Source organism: Lissotriton helveticus, chromosome 10 (assembly GCF_964261635.1).
Source record: "Lissotriton helveticus chromosome 10, aLisHel1.1, whole genome shotgun sequence".
Lineage (NCBI taxonomy): Eukaryota > Metazoa > Chordata > Amphibia > Caudata > Salamandridae > Lissotriton > Lissotriton helveticus.
This window is the reverse complement of record NC_136071.1, coordinates 49,286,571-49,308,443: the sequence shown is the minus strand read 5'-3', so window position 1 is coordinate 49,308,443 and position 21,873 is coordinate 49,286,571. Positions and strand designations below refer to the sequence as shown.

Below are 21,873 nucleotides of genomic sequence, written 5' to 3'. Positions count from 1 at the left end.
GTACTCAGGACCAGACTGGACATACTCTGCCAAAACCAAGTTTGAAATAGATGAATGCTTGACTGACTCAGACGAGCCACCTTGACACTAAAGACTTATGGTGATGAAGATCCTGTATTACAACAATTGACAAAAATAAAGTCTAAATAGCAGGGGCAACGGTTAGAGGATAATAGCTTCTTAAGGCCTCTAGCTGACGTAGAATACAAATCCTATAAGATTTCGAGATAGGATAGAGACAATAGAGTAGCAGCTAAGAAGACTAACTCCTTATCAAAGTCTCCTTGATCTGATTTAAGTCGAACATAGTGCAGCCACACTGCAAAATTATGATTGTGAGTTTGGAAGATGCCATTTCTGTTTCGATGTTTGGATGGTTGTTGAATGTTTACTTGCTGGGAGGAGATAATTCCCATGATCTAGATAATTTCACCTGCACCCCTGTAACAAGCCCTGTTAGCCCAATAGTAAGGTTTTATATCTGCCACGGCATGAGAGTGCATATAGCTATACCATGTATTATCAGATGTTGTCTTGAGGATTGCTTTGTGTGTTCTTATCTTCCTGCGTCAGCAGCTGAAGGAGCAGCTTACTTTCACCTACCTCTATTCTACTCTTTCTCTTGCTCTGTCTTCTTGAATCATAATTAAATGTTTTATTCTGAATTTGATGATTCTTTAACAAATGTACCTATTGTCAATGGAGACCATCTGCATCTAGGGGCTACTAAACAAATTTCTAGTCCTCACAAAAGGTCACAATCAAGGGATCAGCATGAGTATATGATCAAATTATTTACCCCTGTGACTAACATAAGCACTACTAATTATGGCTTGCATGATGTAAACTGCAAAAAAAAACAAGACAAGAGGATCTTTGTAAATGAATTGAACAAAAGGATAAGAATAGATGGGGAAAGAGGACAATATTGGGAAAGGTAAGGAGATCTTAAAGGAACCACCCCCTATATTAAGCATTGAAATCACCAAGAAAGGAGCATTATGCATGATGCAAAAGCTAGAGAGAAAGAATGCAGTTGAGAGACTGGGATTTAAAGACTGTGCACAGAATTATTAAGTGAAGGGAAAAACTATCTATAATCTACAAGTCATTTTCGCGCTATGAGGGGATTTAAATAAGTGGGTGGGATTCGGGCAGCCGGGGCTGTCCTACGCACACACCCACCGTGACGCGTGGCGGCTCCCAGCCGTCACGAGTATGCATGGGGTTAAGGGCATTTATTATGTGTGTGGTAAATCGGCATATTTCCACCTACCACACAAATGGGTAGGAAGTTGTTAAGCTGCATTAGTTTTCCCTCTGATTTATTATAATAATGAGGCAGATTTTCCTCTTGAAAAATATATACGGTGAAGTACATGAAGTTTTAAGCAGATTCTTAGCTGTATCTTGGGAGCACCCCTTTACCCCCTATAGGAGTAGCACTAAATGGTGTAAAGATTAGAAAATTGATCGACTTGCAACTAATACCATGGGTTTAGTGACAGTGAATAATAAAGTATTGCTTGTAACGAGAGCTATGATTATGCAAAATCGCTTTGTGTTGGATTTACTCCTTTTGAAGGAAGGCCGAGTTTGCAAAGTCACTCATGCTCGAGAATGCTGTGCATACTTTCTTTGAATAGCTAAGCAGTTTGGCAGCTAATTGACAGACATTACACATAATGCATGAATTAAATGAACTGGAAGAATCAGGTGCCTTGGAAGGGTTTTTGTCATTCTTGGATCTATTGGTAATTCTTTGCCTCAATAGTAGAGTGGCTAGGTAGTGTAGGAGGAGGAATTTTAAAATTGCTACTAATACCACTTTTAATAATACTCGTATGAATTGCACGTGTTCTCATCTTCTTGAGATTCTGTAAAGGAATTTCTTCACAAAAGGGAGTGATTTGTGGATACAAGTAGCTGTCAGAAACAAGGGGAAGAGCATGGAAGAGACTCAATGTCATGGTTGAAGAAGTGCAAAGTGAGCTTTATGACACCCTGAAGGATCTAGGAGAGACTTGGCAGAAGAATCCAGACTGGATAGATGATGTACTGTAATAAAGAATTTGAGTAATGATTATAATCATCACAGGGGAGGTTGTGATCATCGACTTTTATGTCAATAAAAAAAGCATTTCGATTAAGGCTTGACCTAACTTTAGCCTGTCTTCTATCATGCCACAACATCATATTCCACGATAACTTGTTGATTTTGGTTCTAAATAAACTCATCGAATTTTACTTGAATCAGCAGAAAGTGCTCTCAGAGAAATGTCCTCATTGTACTGTATCAAGGACGGTTCTTACTGTCACAGGCTATGTAAAACAATATATCAGCTAAACCGTACAGCCAAGACTGTGAGAATGGTTGAATCCCATGGTACTAATATGTTGACAGGATCTTCAAATGTATTCTGTATAAAATGTTTCTTCTAGAATGTTACCTATTGGTCCAACCCCTGAGAATCATGTAGCCCCACAGAATGTATGAACATTTGTGTCTAAAACCTTATATAAGATTGTGGATTTCGCTAGCAAGATAGACCCACTACTCCCCACCTTAGAAGGCACACCTATGCCAGATTTAATTTAGAATGCCTGTGAGTTCTTGATACTTTGACATATATGCATTGCTGCTAATTTGCTCATGGCGATTTTCCGTCTTTTGCCTATTAATTCTTATATAAAGAATTGTAATCAGAATCTTTTACTGTCATTCCTATAATAATGTTTCAGCATCATTGAATGAGTACTACGAATTAAAAAGACGGTTCCAGTTGGGAAGCACCAAAGTCCATATAGGGGTAAACCATTCCTGGTCCTAGATGTTAGTGCACCTCATAAAACATCAGCTCAGTTCTGAAGAAAACCTTTATGAATCTGAATAATAAATCTTAGCAATAAATATCAACAATAAATATTCAATATTTTAGAAGGGTAGGAAATATTCAATTAGCATGATGAAGCCTTGGAGGAACAAGCACCTCTGATAAGCCCAAGGTCAATCCGTGTAGAATGCGTACACTGTAGGGAGCCAGATTTTGTGAGAGACACCTACCTTGAACTCATCCTTAACTACTACTTGTGGTTGGGACCTCATGGGCGTATGAGTTGCCTGTGATGCCTGCTGAGCAGCATTTTGAAGCATATGCAACTTCTTTCTGGCAGACAAAAGTTTCATCTTTCTTCTTCTCTTCGCTCTGTCCCACTCCCACTCATCCTCATGGTCTACTCGTGGACGCTTCTTGCGAACGAGAACAAGATGCTTCTGCAAAAAAAAGAGATGGAGGAAGGAACTTTGAGAGAAATTGTGGACTACCAAATCATTCAGCCTCCTCCCTTAACACATTTCAAAAGACAGGGGGAGATAAGAGGAATTTCTTAGACGGGCTTATCCTCCTGTTTATGTATATCTTCAGAAAACAAGAGCCAGTCCATACTTTTTATGGTAACCCTCCATGGGATAAGGAGAAAACTTCTGGTTTTCTTATATAAAACTCTCCCACCAGAGTTGCCCCTTGGTGGCATGCATTATCATAGGGTTCACCCCGTTACGCTGCGGAATAAGCGTCCTGCAAGCTACGGATTACGCTAGAACACTGAGTGGTATACTCTAAATGATGAGAGAAAAAAAGGCGTGGGAGCAGTTTTGGTTGGAAGTTAAAATACCTGCCTGGCAGGTCAATAATACTTTTTAATACGTCCTCTTGGTGGTATGGTTATAAAAGGGGGAGGGAGCTAGAAAATATAGGTGATAATGTATCTGCCCTTCTAGTGGTCTACATGTTTCAAGCCAGTCCCCGGCCTCTGTGTGTTCTCCTATAGAGACTAATTATATACAAAAGTAGTAGTGTACCGGAGGGGCAATAGTTAAATATATATTCAATTTAAAAGGGGAGAGTACATATCCAAAAGGCGTAATAGCTAATGTAGGACTCGAGTTGGCCTATGAGCTCCTCTTTAGGATGGCTCTACGAATATGCCATATAGAATTCAAGAACCGCAAGATGGAAAACACAGTGGGCATATCAGTGTCATACTTGAGTAGTCTAAAAACCTCGGAGCAGCGTCTAGACCGCAGGTTCCTGCACAGCTGTAACAGCCATTGGGAACTTGTCCTCCTGTAGGTAGGGCAGAAAAAAAGTACATGCATTTCAGTTTCCTCTACATTCTCACACGCATGACATTCCAGACTGCGGGCACCCGCCCACTTGTTGGTAAAAGATCGTAGCGGGAGCACCCCATGTCTGAATTGGAGGAATAGCTCCTTCGCAAGAAGAGGCTGGATGTCATCTAATGCCGATTCTAGCCTATATTGCATTTTTACTTCCATAAACCTAAGAGATAAGCGCCCAGACGAATTCCCCCTCCATAGCTGTGCTAATTTATATTCTCTATAGGTCTCAAGGATGACCTTTCTGGGGGTTACTAGGCAAGATTCTTCAGCTGAGATCCACAAATGTGCCCTCCCAGGGCCTGGCAGGTGTTCTTAATATATGCAACCATGGGAGTATTCCCGTGTCTTGAAGGCTCATAACTTCTATCAAGTCATCCCTGTATGAGGCTAGTTAGGGAGTACTCCAAAGGCGTCACCAAAATAAAAGATAAAAGGGGTCTTATAGATACTTCATCTGCGATAGAGCTAATCCCAAGGTCCATTCTGAGGGGGATTAAGGGGGAACTAGGAGAGAGACCCAAAAGTTGCCTGGCAAAGGAATTCTCTATAAGCAATAGGGGTGAATACTACATACATGCATGCATAAATGTTGATTGTATGGCTGGCCGACATTGGGTAGATGAGCATAAGATAGTGGGTGTTTGTGGTTATGATGTTGCCTGATGGTGGGTGAATGCACTTCTAATGTTGTCTCTGTGGACGTAAGATGGTGGATGCATTGGTACATGATGTTGGTTGTGTGATGATTGTATGATCTCCTATATCCATGGCAGTGCCGGCATATAATGGTGGCTTTGTGGACTTATGATACTGATTGACCTTTATATGATTGTTGGCATGTAATGGTGGGGCAGTGCTGTATAATGATGAGAGTGTGGGTGTATCAAGGCAGGAGTAATGGCACTTGGGCTGCTGAGAGGTCTGCAAGCACTCTGTTCTCAATTTGGGACAACACCCTAGGACAGCTGTAAGTTGCCTGGCTCTTCGTGGCAAGTACAGTACATTGAGGGACATAGATAAGTGAAACAGCTACGAGGTGCCCTCTGCTTTTTAAAATCTTTTTGAGCTCCTGCTCAAGTCCAGGGGAGTGGAGACAAGCCCTATTTTGCCCTTCAAAGGCAGGTTAGGATTTTTTATATTTTAATCATTCCCAATGTGTGCGAACATCAGGAGAGAATAAAACATTTTGAAAAAGGGTCTGTTGTTGTATACCTTTGTGTTGCCCAATGGTGGGGGGGGGAGGCTGCAGCCTTAGTCCCAGTGTGCCCAAAGACAAGGGGTACCCCAACGCTCTGTTCTCAAGAGGCCTTGAGAACTGTAAGTTGCCCGCTCCTCAATGCCTTGCAACATGTTGCCAGGAGCAAGGTGGCTTTCTGCTGCCCCTGCAACCTGCTCTCAACTGCAAGAGGATCCAAGTCCAGCTGAGGGCAGCCCTGCTCTTCTGTGTCCCAGAGCATCTGTCAACATCATAGAGGATGGCTGCTGTTCTGTTTATAACCTCCCACCCTTGGACATGAGGCAAAGAGGAGAATATGCCCCCCACACTTTGCTAATTTGGGGGCTACTAATTACCTTCTACCCTAGGCAACATGGGGGTGGTGTAAGAGTATCCCTTCTCCCTAGGGCAAGGTAGAAACTAAAAAAGTCCCCTGTGCTTTGGCAATGCAGGGGAGAGATATGTCTGCTTTGCCTTGGCCAAAGGTGGGTGTGCATGACTTTAATGCTACTTCACTGTGTCCAGTTGCTGTCATAGGTACTGTGCTCTCACCTGCCTGGGGAATGGGGGATGGAAGATGACAACAGGCACAGAGGAGCCAGGCCAATTACATCTGTACCTGCACCCTGGTCGAAACTGACAACAAAGCGCTATGACAGCTACCTGGCAACTCCAGGGCCTGCAACCTGCTGTGGGCCATGAAGAATCAAAGCAGCAGCGAACAGGGAAAAGTGTCAGATGTGAGCCTAACCAATCCTCTGTGGTCTGGCAAATACCACAGGCCACAGAGGAACAGAGCTGCTATCAGATGCCCTGCATCCTGTTTGCAGCCAGCCTAATCCAAGAAATTCTGACAAAAGGTCCATCCGCTTCATCATCAAGACCTGACTGGCTTTAAGTGAATGTTAACAGGACTGCCAGAGCAGACCTGAACAACTGTAACCAAAAGCTGTAGCCAGTACATGTTCATTTGAACCGTTTGTGATGTGTTACAAAGTTTACTGTGCACTTTAACTAAGTCGCCTATAAGTAGAACCTTGGACTCCAGGCTTTGTGGACTCAAAGGCTCTACTTATGGGTGCATGGTGTATACAAGTGAGGTATGCTAAATGAAAAAGTAGCATTCAACTGCAGTGGCAAGATTAAGAGTGCTAACTTACAGTAGCCCTATTCCATTGTAAAAGCCTGCTTAAGAACATAGGACCTAAATCCTTAGGGTGGTTTGATTAGAGCTAGTAAAACCATCTGCACACCTCTGTAATATTTCTGAAAATCTAATTCATTAGTGGACATAGAATCCTTGCTAAATATGTCATAAGATTTTTCTGTATGAAAAAAAGTTGTTCCTCACTGCCAGCACGATAACTAGACTGGGGCTTGTCCTCCCTTTATGTAAAAACAATTCAATCCCCTAACCCACAGCAAAATTATCCTTACTACATGCTACATACAAAGGCTCATTCATACCTGATTTATCAAATTTTGAAGATGGGGCAAGGCGAAGAATTCGCACTGCCTCGATCGGCACTTCTGGCGTTTCAAGTTAGGCCCACCAAACTTTGGCTTATCCAGACAAAAGTCGCACTCGGCGCAGTCCTCCTTCTGCATGCAGGGACCACATTTATTGCACGTCCTTTGGAACCGACGTTTCTTAAAAACCAGAAAGACCAGGACAAGAGAAGGAAAAGAAGAGCAGAGAGTTAGCAAAAGCAAACGATGCCCAGTGAAGGGCCTGGTGAAATGAGGAAGAAGATAAGGCAGCCCATTGTATACTGAGACAAAGAGGATCAGGATGGCCATAGTGGAACGGGCAAGGGGAGCTTGTAGGTTACACATTTAGGACCTCATTAGGAGTCTCATGATAAGTCCAACGAGGCCAGTAACTGGCCACGCTGGGATTATGAGTTCAGGGGAAACACTGAAGATCAGAGGAACCACTGCAGATCAGGGGAACCACTAGGACCACTGCAGATCAGGGGAAACACACTGCCTCTCAGGGACTGTGCCTTCTCCAAGTAGGTGAAAGCACCAAGTGAACTGTGTGGAGAAATGAGGCATTAGGAGAAGCAGGTACACTGTATTACCAATACCCTCAGGAATTCCAGATTTCCCATCAGCCTCTTGGGATTCCACTCGTATTTCCGCTGACTGTTCCCCTCGGTAGTACAAGTGCAAGGGGGTGGTGATACAGTGGAACATTATTAGCACAATGTAATGTGGATGATCCGCACCTTCTCCCATCAGGATTTTCATGGTCTAAGAAGTGGTTTTGCATGTTGGAGAGGGTCATCTTTAATTTTGGTCATTCAGAAACACAAAGTTGTAAAGTTCATGACCATTCATATGATAATATTTATGTTAATATTATTAATAATAATAGTTGTTATTATTGTTATTAACAGCAATAACTGGTTACTTTAGCATAATTGTTTTAATTGGTTGACGGGGATTTAATAATACATTTTGCATTATCACCTTTATAATACAAGGATAATGTAATCCCTTTGTTAATTAATAACGAGCGGTGATGTCACAATCTCCACTGCCAGATCAAGTACAGGGTGTGAAAGGCACGTCATAGAGAAGACTTAAAACTAGTTTAGAGAGCCCTGAATAATTCACGCAAATTTCCACTCATTCCATGAATCCCTCAGCAGCAACCAGGACATTTTTGAGTGACTACATAAGGCATCGTATGTCACAGGGGTCAAATAGTGAAAGCCTTCTCCTTGAGCTATTCTTGGTATTCTTGTGCTGCCAAGTCCACTTCAAGTGAGGGTCCAGCAGAGAGCATCCCACAGCTCTTCTGTTTCCTCTAAGCATCTAGATGTGACTTATCTAGACACCACCACATCACTGTGAACTTAAAAACCAAAACACATGCTTGGAAACTCCATGTTCTCGGAAGCTGCATTTGTGCTTCCAAATTGTAATCTCACTGCCTTCCATGGTTAGTACCATGACACAAATTTCAATGTCTTTCTTTCTTTAAGTGGCTGATGTCAGTGGCTCTCCCTATCAAATGAAAGAAGTGCAGGTTCCCATTCCCTGCTCACTTAAAACACCGGCCAGTGGCATGAACAGAAATGTAAACATCATACCAGTTATTGTTTTTAAAAACAATATACATAAGGCCCGAATACAGATGCAGCGTCCCACATTTAGGAAAAGACACAGATTAAAACGATAATGTGGCACCACAGACCCGCAGTGCCTACTTTAATACCATCAGGGAGAGGCCATGGAGAACCCTTCATTCAAGTACTCACTCTGCGAGGCGGTGCTTTGGCTGCTGGCCATTTGATCCTATTGAAGCGCTTAATCCCCACCTTTGTCTCAGTGAATTTGTATTCAATTTGCCTTTTCCCCTAAAACAGATCAAAGAAAGAAAGGAAAAGTAATCACAGTTGAAAACCCACAATGGCTGCAGTATTTGAGGACACTGATTGCCTAGTTGTAGCCTAAGAGGCCAAATAATCCCCCAACTAAGACACAGGCGCTTTTTCCTACCAAAAGTAACTACAGATATGTGACCACCACTACAGATGTCTGTGTATGGACCCCAAAGAGCTGCACGCCACTGGGACAACAGCATGCTACCGGTCCCCATTTTTAAGTCAATGTACACAGAGCAAAGAATGGACATTTACTAGAAAAATCAGACTCAAGTAATGACTAATCATTTTTTCATAGCATTAAGACAGGTGAGTTTGAAACTGGGTCAAATCCTTCAGTGATACTGTCCTTGAATAAGCAGAGTGTGAAAGTCCCGTACTTTATAAAAGCAGATGAAAGGGGTAGATGAAGGGAACTGAGGGGACCCACCAGGGGAAAGAGGTGGCACTGCCGCCATCTGCATTTCTGATGCTTCAAGTTTCTCCCTCCAAACTTCGGCTTGTCCCGACAGAAGTCGCATGTGCCGCAGTCTCTCTCCCTGTAGCAGGCCTCGCATTCACCACAGATCCTTTTCAAGCGACGGCTATGAAAGATCTGAAAGAACAACCATGAGAACACCACAGGCAGAGAGTTTAACAGAAGCAAGAGCTGCAAAGCATAAGGCTGGGGTGACATGAGACTGAAGGTATTTCATGCTAGCCGGCACTAAGTGCCCGATTCCGACCATCGGTCGGAGCCGTTCCGCCCGCTTGGAATTGCGAGTTGGGATTCCTATCCGACGACCCATTTTGATGGTGTTGGTTGAAAGGGAATCCGAATCAGTTTTCCAAATGTCCTCCGACGGGCTCGGAGAGCCCGTCTGCCATTTGGAAAGCCTGAAATAATCCCGCGGCCGGCTCTTTCCGGCCGAGGGATTACGATGGCAGGTGCCTGCCACCGGGATCAGGGATGAATTGTGCCTCTGGGTTCGGTCGCATCCTACTTCCTGTTCTGGAACCGACGACAGGAGGTCGTTCAGTTTTAGTGCCAAACTGATGTCAGACGGACTCCGGTCCATCCGACATCGGAATCGGGACCTAAGACGGAAGCTTTCAGATCCCTTCATTTACATATATTTTTTATTATCTCTGTTATTTTGTAAAACACCACAGTCTAAAGTAATGTATTGCTCTACTGGAGGCACCCAATGATCTACCATTGTCCTTAAAAGTAAAGTTGAAGGTTGTGCAGCAGAACACCCTTACACCAGATGTCCTTCACTGACAAGCAGCGATGGGTCCACCTTTTCTCGCCCTTTATCTTCAAATCTTATAAAGCTATGAGGCTGTTAATTGGGAACTACCACATTTAAAAAGAGCAATCCCTATAGCCCCCACAGTTAACTCCACAATCACAGCTGGAATTTTATCTCACATTGTTGGAGCAGTGGAAGAGACAAATGTATCAATACTATGAGGATCTCACCATAAAACACCACCGAGATGCCACCTTAACAGAAAGTGGAAACTCATTTATGTCTCCCTTCCCTGCGGTTTATACTGTGCTTCCCTTGCCTCTGTTGCTGAACATTGTCTTTTACAGAGGTACGGCTTGACTTCTGGTGGTCACAGATCCAACCATGCGACGACTTTCAGGTTAAAACTATTTTTGTGTTTGTCTTCACACTGAGGTACCAGAAAACATGGATCTGATATAAGGCATGGAAGGGAACAACTATGTTGCCACAAATAGTCCAAGAAATATTAATGAATGCATCCACAAACGCAATAACATAACATGTATTTGTAAAGCGCACATGCACCCAGAAGGGTATCTTGGTGCTGAAATAACAGATGTTTATGGTTATCGAAATCAATGGTACTCAGTTTATCGACCTCAGAAGGAGAAAGGCTGAGTGGACCCGCTGGGATTTGGACCTGTGACCATGAGGTCAACCACAGGCCACTATAGTTGACACAGTAGTCTACTAAGCCACCAGACCAGGCTTTAAACTAGGCCACTTAAGCATATAAGTACGTGTTTTCATTCACAAACTTTGCAATCAGAGGTGTTCAAAGGTATCTCATTTACACTTAAAGGAAAGCCAAATTTAACACTATTAACGACAGTCAGCATCTGATAACCCAGAAAGGGGATTTTAATAAAAATGGTTTAACCACATATTACATCCTTTGTTTGATGATACCCAGGTCAGGAGATTAAGATCAGAGCCTTCAGGCAGTATGATTTCAAAGTGTGTCAGAGAAATTCACAAAATATTCTATCAACGGTAAATGAAACTGTGTTTTGTGTTCTTGACTGGTAGAAGCTCAGCTGTGCCAATGGCTAAAGGAACAACAGCCTCTGAATCTAGTAATCCAAGGAGAGCCCATACATTGAGCCAACTCTTGGAGGGAGTGAAGCCATTGTTAGAAAGGAGAATTACACAACAGCCATTGCTACTCTTGTATGTGATTCAATCAATCAAAAATTCAGGATGGCACAAGTAGCATCTTCCCTTAAGTAGGGGAGTTGATACCAACGTGATAGGGTGCCCAATATGAGTTGTAGGTTCATTCGTGAGCCCGCATTATGCCTGAGTAAAGAGCAGTTATAACTGAGCGGTGAAAATATTTTACCCTCAATTAAAGGGAGAGTAAAAAAGTTTCAGCCCTCGTTCTCTATTTAGTGATAATAAAATTAGAGACCGCTTAAAACCAACCCATACACATACACATATGCTTGCAAACGCTGTAAATCTGATAGTTCACTCAAGCTCTACCCCGATTGCCTTCCAAAGACAGTAGCTTGTTTTTTCGAGTAATCATGTCATACACTAATACTTGCTCAACAAATTTTCACAATCAATTCGGCTCTAAGGCAGCGGTAGAGAAAGGGCTAGCAGATGCGATGGAAAGACACGTAGGTAAGAATTAGCTTCTCTTATTAGCTTAACCCCACAGCATTAAGAATGAATTGACAAACATTACCTTTCCATAGACCCCTTTGCTACTTGCAGTCCTTCAACTTGGAACCATGTAACTGTTCTGCACCTCTTGCACATGAACCTTCCTTGACGTAATGCTCCTTAGCACCATCAGTAAAGAGCATTTTTTACTGTGTTATGCTACATAGGTTTGATTTTAAGACTGGTATATAACAACAAAGATGTTTACGTTTTTGTTTTTTTGCTCTTACTGATGTTCCAGGAGCAGATCAGACTTTGTGGGCAACTTTTTCACTGAGTGCAGTGGTGAAGAATGGGATTGGGGAGATGCTAGCATATTGCTCTTCCCTAGTATCCCTTGTGCAAATACTACACATATGCCAGGACCCGAGTGATGAGCCACAGGTGTGGGTGGCTCCAAGACTATGATGCAGGCATCTTGAAGTGGGCAGAGCAATGGATCTTCTGTCAGTTTGGCCTTCACCCTCACCCAAAGTGTGGCGATTACGCCTGGTGGAGGGGTAAATCGAGAGGAAGCGCTTTGGAGAATAAGACATCCTTTGATGGCCTTGAGTCTGGAAACTCCTGATTGTGCCCACACTGCATGCTTTGACAGAGAGTTTGGTGAGTCGAAGATAATTCCATTGCTACTGGTGGCAGACCTGTACCTACTGGATTACCACTGATCTAAAGTGGAAAGTGATACATTGGACACAGCAATATGCTTTCTTGGAACATATTTGGGTTTTTGTGATGGATTAAGGCAGGTAACCGTTTATCAGATCTAAGCAAATTATTGCCATAATGCTCGAGGGATTTTGGCTAACTGAGCAGACAGGCTCCCATGGCTTTGCTGTTTCACAAGAAAAGCTCCTACTTTGCGATTGGTGTGCCATCCCCTTCAGGGAGACCGTAATTGTGACAACAATCGTGGTGACAAGCCACTGATACATTCCATTGAGATTTAGAAGCGGGTACCCATTTCATGCCCCTTCAATCGCAGTGGGCACTTTGAAAGTGGGATAGGGATCCTCCCTTGGAAATGACATGAGTATATTGTTAAGAGTAGCAGAGCCGACAGGTAATTTGGATTTCAGCGAACTATACGCTGAACCAACTGACCAGATGGCTCTGGTTGAAGAGCCTTTAAACAAGCCTAAGTTTTGCCAACATGTTTTGCCACAGAATCACAAATTTGTTCAACTAATGTAGCAAAAATTGAGAATGTATTAAAGACACAGTGGCTAGTGATAAGCCGCTCAAGAAATGATGACAAATTATGGAGGTAGACGCTTTAACAGAAGGTGTTGTGAAGTTAGGGAAACAGGGAGGTTGACAGTAACCTAGAAGTCACTGTACATCTGGTTTCCCACCTAGGAGAGTTGCAGTGTGAGGTGTTCTCTTCTCTATGGCAGTTCAGAAGATATGGTACTGAAGGTGCCCTTGGCTAGAGAGTCAAAGGAGTTCTAATGCTGCCGAGTTTAGCCGGAGTGTTATCAAGAGCATCAGGAAAGGGGATCAGAGTGGCAGGAAATTACTGATATTATGATGCTTCAGGTGAAAGCCTTGTGTAAAATTACTACCGCTATCCCAAGCCTCTTCTTGCAGAATTATTTCCAGTCCACTACTGTTGCTGTGCGATCGAGCAGATAAAATAGGAGAAGCTCACAACTCACCTCATTGTTTTAACAGGTGTTTCTTGTGCTTTTTAAACACAGACCCACACTTGAGGCAGTGTCTCCCCTGATATGTTTCCGATTCTAATATTTAATCAGACGATTATATCAATAAAACAAGATCCATCTTCACTTTGTCTGAGGCAAAGTAAGTTTCCTATGAATCCAAAGATAAACGATGGTGAACATAATAGAGCCATGAAAAGAAAATAGAAAATGTGTGGATTAGTACTCACCATGCAGTGAGGCGGCTTGGTTTCAGGGTGCTCACGGTTCAAGGAAGCAACCTGATCTCAGTATCTCAGAGGTATGGATCAGTACTCACTCTTTAAGGAGGTGGCTTAGGCTCATAGTAAATGTGTGGATTAGTACTCACCATGCAGTTATAATACTCACTGTGTAAAGAAGCAGCTTTACACAGGGTAATCTGTGGATAAGAACTAACTCTTTAACGAGGAATCTTAATCATAGGGTATGATTTGGATTAGTACTCACTCTTCAATGAGGCATCTTAATCGCAGGATAATGTGTGGATTAGTACTCACTCTGCAAGGAGGCGGCTTGGTCTCAGCATAGAGTGTGGATTAGTACTCACTATGTAAGGAAGCGGCTTAGTCTCAGGGTAGTGTGTGTATCAGTACTCACCATGCAAGGAAGTATCTTGGATTCAGTGTACTCACTGTGCAAGGCAGCAGCCTGATCTCGGGGTCATGTGTGGATAAGGCACTCTTCAATAATGCAGCTTGGTCTCAGGGGGCGCTCATTCTGCAAGAAGGCAGCTTGGTTCAAGAGAAACGTGTGGATCAGTATTTTTTCACAAAGCATCTTAGTTTCAAGCTAAAGTGTGGATTAGTACTCATTCTGAAAGTGGTGGCTTGGTCTCATGGTAATATGTGGATTAGTACTCCCGCTGCAATGAAGAGCTTGATCTCAGCGTAATGTGTGGATCGGTACTCTTGAACGAGGCAGGTTGCTGTCGGGGTAATGTGTGGATTAGTACTCACTGTGAAAACAAGCAGTTTGACCTCAGGGCAACGCGTGGACCAAAAGTCTTCTATGGGACACCAAGGTCTCAGTGTAACATGATGATTGGTACTCACTGTGCCTGGATACAACTTGGTCTGAGGGTAATATGTTGACAGGTTCTCTTCAATGAGGGAGCCCCAATTGTCGGGGTAATGTGTGGATTAGTACTCACTGCGCAAGGATGCAGCTTGGTCTCAGGGTAATGTGGGGATTAGTACTCACTCTGCAAGGAGGTGGCTTGGTCTCTCGCTTAATGAACGGCTTCATGTCCAACATCCGCACATCGACTCTGTATCCAATCAGCAGTTTCCCCTGAAATATATTAAACAAAGCATGGAAACTCAATGATTCAGTAGAAGCAAAATCCCCAGAAGACAGCATTCAGCTTACTCCAAAACAGCAGTATTTATACTCTACTGCATTTAATTATGTTTTTATTTATTCTTCCTGTAAAGTGCCGCCACTACAGGAACACAGCTTTTGAGGACTAAAAGAGGAAAAAGGGGGGAATCGATTTGCAACAGTAAACTGTATTACAGCAGCCCAAGAGATAGAAGAATGCAAAATGCTTGTGGGAAGAACATAGTCGTCACTATTTCGCATTATTTGCTGAAGTCCGTCTATAGGTGAAGGGGCAGCGTGTATGAAGAGGAGCAACATGCAGCTGTGGGAGGCAGATGGTAATCTGAGGCGTAGCCAGGCACTACCGTGTGTATGAGGCACAGAGCTTTGAGCTCAACCTTCCACTTGACCTGTAGCCACTGGAGAGATTTCAGTGCTGGTGTGATGTGTTCAGCTCTTTTTAGACAAACAATGGGGAGACTTGAATAGCTATGCCCTTCTGGGAATTCACCATTATTTTGTGCTGGCAGCCTCCACAGCACCTCACCCTGGCAGAAGGCATCTGCAAAGGCACGCGTCATGTGGTGGTGTGCAGGTGCGATGAGACAGGCAGATGTTATTTTACGCATTCTTGATATAAGGATGAATGAGAGTGGAGAGTCAAAAATCATTTGCAGATAAAGCAGAAAGCCTGTCATAACAAAGCACTCTAAGTTCCTAGGTGCTAACCAACATGATCTTCCTTTTAGTAGATGAAGTTGGGGTTCATCCATTGATGGGCGCGGGGGGATGGGGGCACTTCATTAGCGTATGCAAATTACTCTGGTCCTTAGACATTCGAATGTAGGAAAGGAGGAAGTGAACAGATGAAGCTCCTCACAAGGTTGAGGGGGATGCTTAGCTCTCTAATTCCAATCACTTGCACTGGAATGAGAAGGACTAAAGGATTTTGAGCTGAGGAGTTGTAAGGATAACTGCATAGAGTCCCACGTAGGTAATCTTGGCAAGAGGAAATACCTTATTGGTAACAAGCACATTAAATGATTCAGATACAAAAGTTGGATTTCTCACTAAAGAACAATAAGATGCAAAGGAAAGCAATAACCATATAAGCATTAGTATACTACTCTGTGTCACTATGCATAACCTTTTAAGTAAGGATAAGTCTAGTTTTTTTTCTTTATATCCTAAAACTATCTCTAGATTCTTTTGGCATCATAAACAATAATAACACCCTGTCTAGAAAACATTGTGATATAATTTTAAAAGATATTACAGAGGAAATAATGCCAGAGTAGGGAGATTGTCAAGTATTAGCCAGCATATCTTGACACAGAGATGACCATGTCAAAACAGCTCTCATGGATATAATCCACATTTGGATTGTTCAAGAATGTAACCTCTAGCTTCGGTCAATTATATTATGCAAACACCATGAATCTGGAATAAAATTCCAGGTTTCAGGGTCCCAAGTCACCAACTCAATCATAGATGTTGATGCTCTAAATAATAAATCAAGAGGGTCGTTAGTGGAAAAGGATTATCTGAGTATCTCATAGACTTTGGCCAAGGCGATTTCTAAATTGCACATGACAACATTCTTAAACGTATCACCTCGTGTGTTTATTCCAAATGTAGTTTGATTACAGACGACAGCAAAGAAGTCAATAAATCAGATCTAAAACCTAACAATCTAAAAGTCTGGCTCCTCTCCACAATGCAAGTTATTTTATAATGTTCAAAAATAAAAGGCAAACGCATTTCAAGACATGACATTAGGTGGAAGCAATGTTGTAAACGTAACAGCCAATCAAACTCTTCGTTTTTAGGACATCGCTGCAACACCTGCTTTCTGTTACAGTCTATTGCCTAGGGCAGTGAGTAATTAATTGAGGCTGCGAGCTCATGCATTATGGAACATAAGAAATACCATAGCTTGTTTTGACTACAGTGCAGAGTGGGGCTGAGCAGTCTTGAGAATTATAAGAGAAGGACATCCTGCAAACTTACTACCAGAGGGAAGTAAACCTTACATTTCTATTAGAACGAAAATCATAGCTAAGTCATTAATTTCCATGATTTTCTGAAATAAAGAAAGACACGCATGCGTGGAAAGATCATACATATAAAAAAAACAGACACTATTTTCTACAGTAAATGTGAAGGATTTTCAGTGCAGTAGGCTGCATTCTAGTCTTGCTAACTGTTGTGCACTTAAAATAATCATTATTTTCGAATAAATTAAAACTCTTTTACACAGACAATATAGATTTCACTAACTGGTGAACAATAGTATGGCAACATGTTATTAAAATGTATATGAACTGCTTTTTAAATGCATGCATTAAAATACTTTGAAGAATTTTAAAATTGCTTTTTTGTATGATGAAAAGATTTGTAAAACTAATTTTAAGCTGGGTAACAACACAAATGAGTTAATTTTGATGTATGAAATACTAAATAAATTGCATCTTGTGGCAACACCATGCTCATCTGTTGTGAAACTGAAAAGCTGAGAACAACACTACATTGTTTTAAGGGGCACTTTTAAACAATGCAAAAATAACTGTAATCTTGGCAATAATTTCCTTTGTCTTACCTGGCCTGTATATGTTGGTTCGGCATGCTTTTTTCTAGGATAATTATTCACATTCAAATTGATCTAGGTTGATTAATTTTGGGATGATTAATTTCGTGGTCTTAATTTTTCTTTTACTTAATGTTTGCAAGTCTCAGTTAGATTTTTACTGGAATACAGACTCTAATGCTCAGATTCACTTGATATTTTATTTTTTTCAATATTTTCTATATCATCTTTCCTTTTCTTAATTTGTTATGTTTTTATACTTTTACTCTATGACTTTACCTTTTACTTTTATCTTTCTGTTTCATCTTATTTTCCTTTACATCATTCCTGCATTTGTTTAAGATAACCCTTGTGTTAAGTTATACCTTACCCTTAACATTACTGTTAACATTGTCTATGTACTTCCCATTATTTTATTCCTTTATTTTTCCTACATCGATTTCAGTACCCCACGATTTTCTTTTCCTACGGTAATTAAACCTTCAAAAAACACCACTTAATGCGACTCAGAAAATACAGAACAGGTGCAAGACTTCTGAGACAGGGACTTATCAGTGCAATTAGAGCTGAGCGTATTGTCTACCGGCTAGGAAGGTTTTCTGTATTAGAAATTAGCCATCTGGGCAGTCATGATTTCAATTACAATCTCTCTTTCTTGTTCCTGGTCCCTCCAGAACAAGAGAGTAAAAAGAATATTCCTTTGCTTGGCGTTCAACCTTGTTTCACTCACTACAAATATTTACTGTGTTTGTTCAAAACACATAGGCACAAAAATATATTTTTCTTAAAAACATTTCCTTAAATGCACCTTAATATGCCTCTTTTTGCTGTGCATTATGCTACAAAGAGTGCCATGTTTGAAGGTGCAGATCATAAAGCAAGGATTAAAATAGGAGAGCATAAAAAACTATGGAAAAATACAAGTGGAGCACAATAAAACCAAAATACCTAAATCTGCATGTTATGATGTATTTTCAAAAGCAACATTTTCGATGGGAGGTAATCATCGCACTTGTTAAATTCCCATGCCTGTGGTGTAAGTGAAAGGCCAGCAGGGCTGGAGTAGAGCCATTCAGTGACATCCTGGTTCACATGAACATGAACTCGCCAGCATGTCAGATCAGTGACTAGTGTCCTCGCTAATGAGCTGTGTATAATATGCACCTTATAGGTTTGAAACATCAAAAGGCCAACCCAGCCACCAACATGGCGGTGGCCGATAAAATGAGTGCATTTGGAAAGAAAGTACATCATCAAGGAAAAATAAACAACTGTATCACTACATTAATCAATCAAAGATACACCAGAGATGAGCAAGCGAGGCAGCTCTGGTTCCAACACAAAATACCACAGGAGCTATACAAGTGTTTTTCTATATTTATGTCTGTCATTCAGTGCTACTTCATTATAAAAGATTTTTTAAAACATTGTAGCTACTTTTGATCACATGTGGACAACATTCAGAAGTGTATTTATTTAAAAAGGCCAGCAAAATCCAAACCCCGGCAGAAGCGCAGCGCCTCTGGCAGACATGAAAGAAAGATGAAAGCTTTACAGAGCACAGAGCACACTGCAGCTCCTAGAGACTCCTACAGCTAGGAAACCATTGCTCTTGTACTACAGAGCTGTATTTCTTGGGGTTGAGTGGTATTAGTAAGTGTTTTGTCCAAGATCCTTATAACTAGGCTCAGTGAGAGCTTCTGACAGGGATTACATCACTGCTCCCCATCCATGTCCTGCTGCTGCATCACTCTGGGCCCAGCACAGCTCATCTAATATATCTCATTTTGGACCACCATGAATCTGACCCTGTGGTGCTCCTGCCTTCATGGTACAGGAACCCACACTCCGCTGAGCCAATGAACCCCAATCCAAATCTGCTGTACCTACTGAGCTCTGCCAATGAACCTTAATCCTGAGATACAAGACCACTGGTATCAACTATTATACAGAGCCCCCAAAAAAGCTGTGATGATGCTTCTCGGTCTGCCCTGCAGAACCTACAGCTCCCCCAAAGACCCTCAATCATGACCAGCAAACCTTACAGCAACTTCTGGATCCAGGCGATTGTTCCAGGGCATCTGAATCCTGTTCTGTAGGACCAATTGTGTTGAAGCTGGAATCCAGACAGTTCTACTGCAACAGCATCCCAATATTGGCTGCAGTACCAATGTCTTTTCATAGTTGGGGCCTACCGAGCTCTGTCAGTGCATCTCATGTATGTACGTATGTAAGCATGTATGTGATACTTCTATAGCGCAAACCTAGCTGAAAAGAAGTGGGGCGTTGCACAGGTCAAAGATAAAGACACAGCCAACAAACGAATGTAGGGGTAGCTGATTTCTAGGAGAGAAAGTAGACTGTTAAAACCTGGATGCATAGATGGAGGACGGTTGCCTTGTTGTTTTTGCACATCTTTGTTTCAAATCTGATGTTTGACTCTTAAGATGAATGAGTAGCCACTCAAAGGGGAAAGATAGAGGGGCAAGTGAGAAGAACAAGAGCGAGGTACTGAAGGAATGAGGAGCGACACACAGGCAAAGGGTGGGAGGAACAACCACAAGCACAGTCAACGTGAGAAAGTGTAAGGAGCAGTATGGAGCTATGAGCAAACAGAAGAAAAGAAAGTGTAAAGGACAGTAACAGCTACAAGGTGCAGACAATTCAGTCCTCTAGTTGTAAAAGAGGCCCTCATGAAACTTAATACACGTATGCCATTGGAGGTGGAAAATACACCATAACAGCTAATAGCATGATGTGACAAGGATAAAGTCCTCTTGGTTGACCCAAGATGTGATTGACAAGTCGATGGCTGAAAGAGGCTGCTCAGAAAAGTCTACAATTAAAAAAGAGAAGGATCTAAAGCTCTTAATATATCAAAGACAGTAGGTGCTTAAACCCCAGACCTAAAAATTAACTATGTTTCAACATAGATAAGTGATTCAAGGAAGGAAAAGAAAGTCATGACAAAATTATATTCTCACTGCTTCTCTTCTTAAACCGGAAGAGCAAGCTGGAAACCACTGTAGCCCCAGAAAACGTTTTAAGTGAAAAATTTGCACCTGATTCTGGAAAATTCGTAGCCAAAATATGCATTGAGGAGACTGTCAGCCATTAGAGAAACACCCTCGAGTTCAGAAACACTTGGGGGCATATTTACAAGCCCCGTCGCCATCACAACGTCACTTTCAGTGACGTTGTGATGGCGATAGAGATCTCGCTTTATTTACAAGGCAGCGTTAAGCCACTTACTGTGGCTTAACGCTGCCTTGTACTTAAGGCACCCTTTCACGCTGTATTTAGCATGAAAGGGGAAGGCAATGGGTATTGTGGTGGGCATTCCACTGCAACACCCATTGATTTTGACGCTGCCCCTATTTACAAGGGCACCGCAAATAGGAGGCAGCGCCAAAATTAAGACCAGGGAAAACCTGGTCTTAAACAGGCGAAACGAGAAAAAATGCTTTATTTCTCCTCGTTTTTGCTATTGCCTTGGGCAGCACACATAGAAACAGCAAATTGCCAACGATTATTTATGAGCAGGAAGGTCCCGCTTCCTGCACCTAAACTATCATTTAAGAAAATGCAGTTTTGCAACTTCTATGTGTGCTGCATTAAGCAGCACACATAGAAGTTGCTAAACTGCATTTAAAGATTGTTTACGTGCAGGAAGCTGGACCTTCCTGCACACAAAACAATCTTCCCCCAACGCAGACACTATTGCACTATGGTGCAAGGGTGCCTGCTTTGGCGCTAGGCAGCTGAACGTAGCGGGTGCGCCGCATTCTTGTGAATACGGCATATCCCTGCATTTTCAGAATGGAGAACTTGGTGTTAGCAATGTTTGCTTAACTCCACGCTTCTCCATTCTGCTGTAAATATGCCCCTTGGTATGTTCCGGTTGAGGAGCACTTAAATGCTGAATGAGACACCATCCTCCTCGTTTCCACTTTGGAAAATGAAGTCTTGTGGTTCGGGTCCATCTCACAGAACTGAAGACCTGACTTTATGGGTTCCCAACTTGGCTAACTTAACACCTACCTGGACTGCCTTGTTGCGGTGTGCTTCAGACTCTGGCTGCAGTTCCGAGGCTCTGAAATCAAATGACCTCAGAAAGATAGATAACCCAGCAATGTCTGCAAATAGGCTCTAGTATTGTAGGTTGTATGACATGACAACGCTGGCAATTACCACGCATGCCTTTACCACGCAGGTAAGTATAAATAAGGTAAGTGTTCTATATGTGCAGAGACCCCCAAACCCCTGTTTTGTATTACCCTTACACCCTATGCCCCTACCCAGCCGAAATTACCCTTACAACACTTTATCCCTACCCATATCTAAACCCTAAATACACACTTACCACCCAAGTCTCTTACCCACCCCTAAACCCAGAAATGACTTTTACCACCCAATATACCTTCCCATCCCTAAACCCCCAAAACACCTGTACTATCCAATACCAATTCCCATCCCTAAACTCTTATGTCAACCTTACCACCCTATGCCCTTACCCACCCT

General features: G+C 42.2%; 1 protein-coding gene across 12 annotated transcripts in view; it reads right to left on the bottom strand.

Annotated features, from left to right (window-relative positions):
* The window catches only part of MBD1 (methyl-CpG binding domain protein 1), a 1,384,891-nt gene that overhangs the window by 106,366 nt on the left and 1,256,652 nt on the right, over positions 1-21,873 (bottom strand). For all 12 annotated transcript variants that reach the window (XM_078664741.1, XM_078664738.1, XM_078664739.1 and 9 more), the window contains 5 exons: positions 14,646-14,735; positions 9,225-9,389; positions 8,669-8,767; positions 6,867-7,049; positions 3,065-3,274 (listed from right to left, as the gene is read on the bottom strand). In XM_078664741.1, the coding sequence (XP_078520867.1) occupies positions 3,065-3,274; positions 6,867-7,049; positions 8,669-8,767; positions 9,225-9,389; positions 14,646-14,735 (747 nt within the window). The remainder of the gene's footprint in view (positions 1-3,064; positions 3,275-6,866; positions 7,050-8,668; positions 8,768-9,224; positions 9,390-14,645; positions 14,736-21,873) is intronic.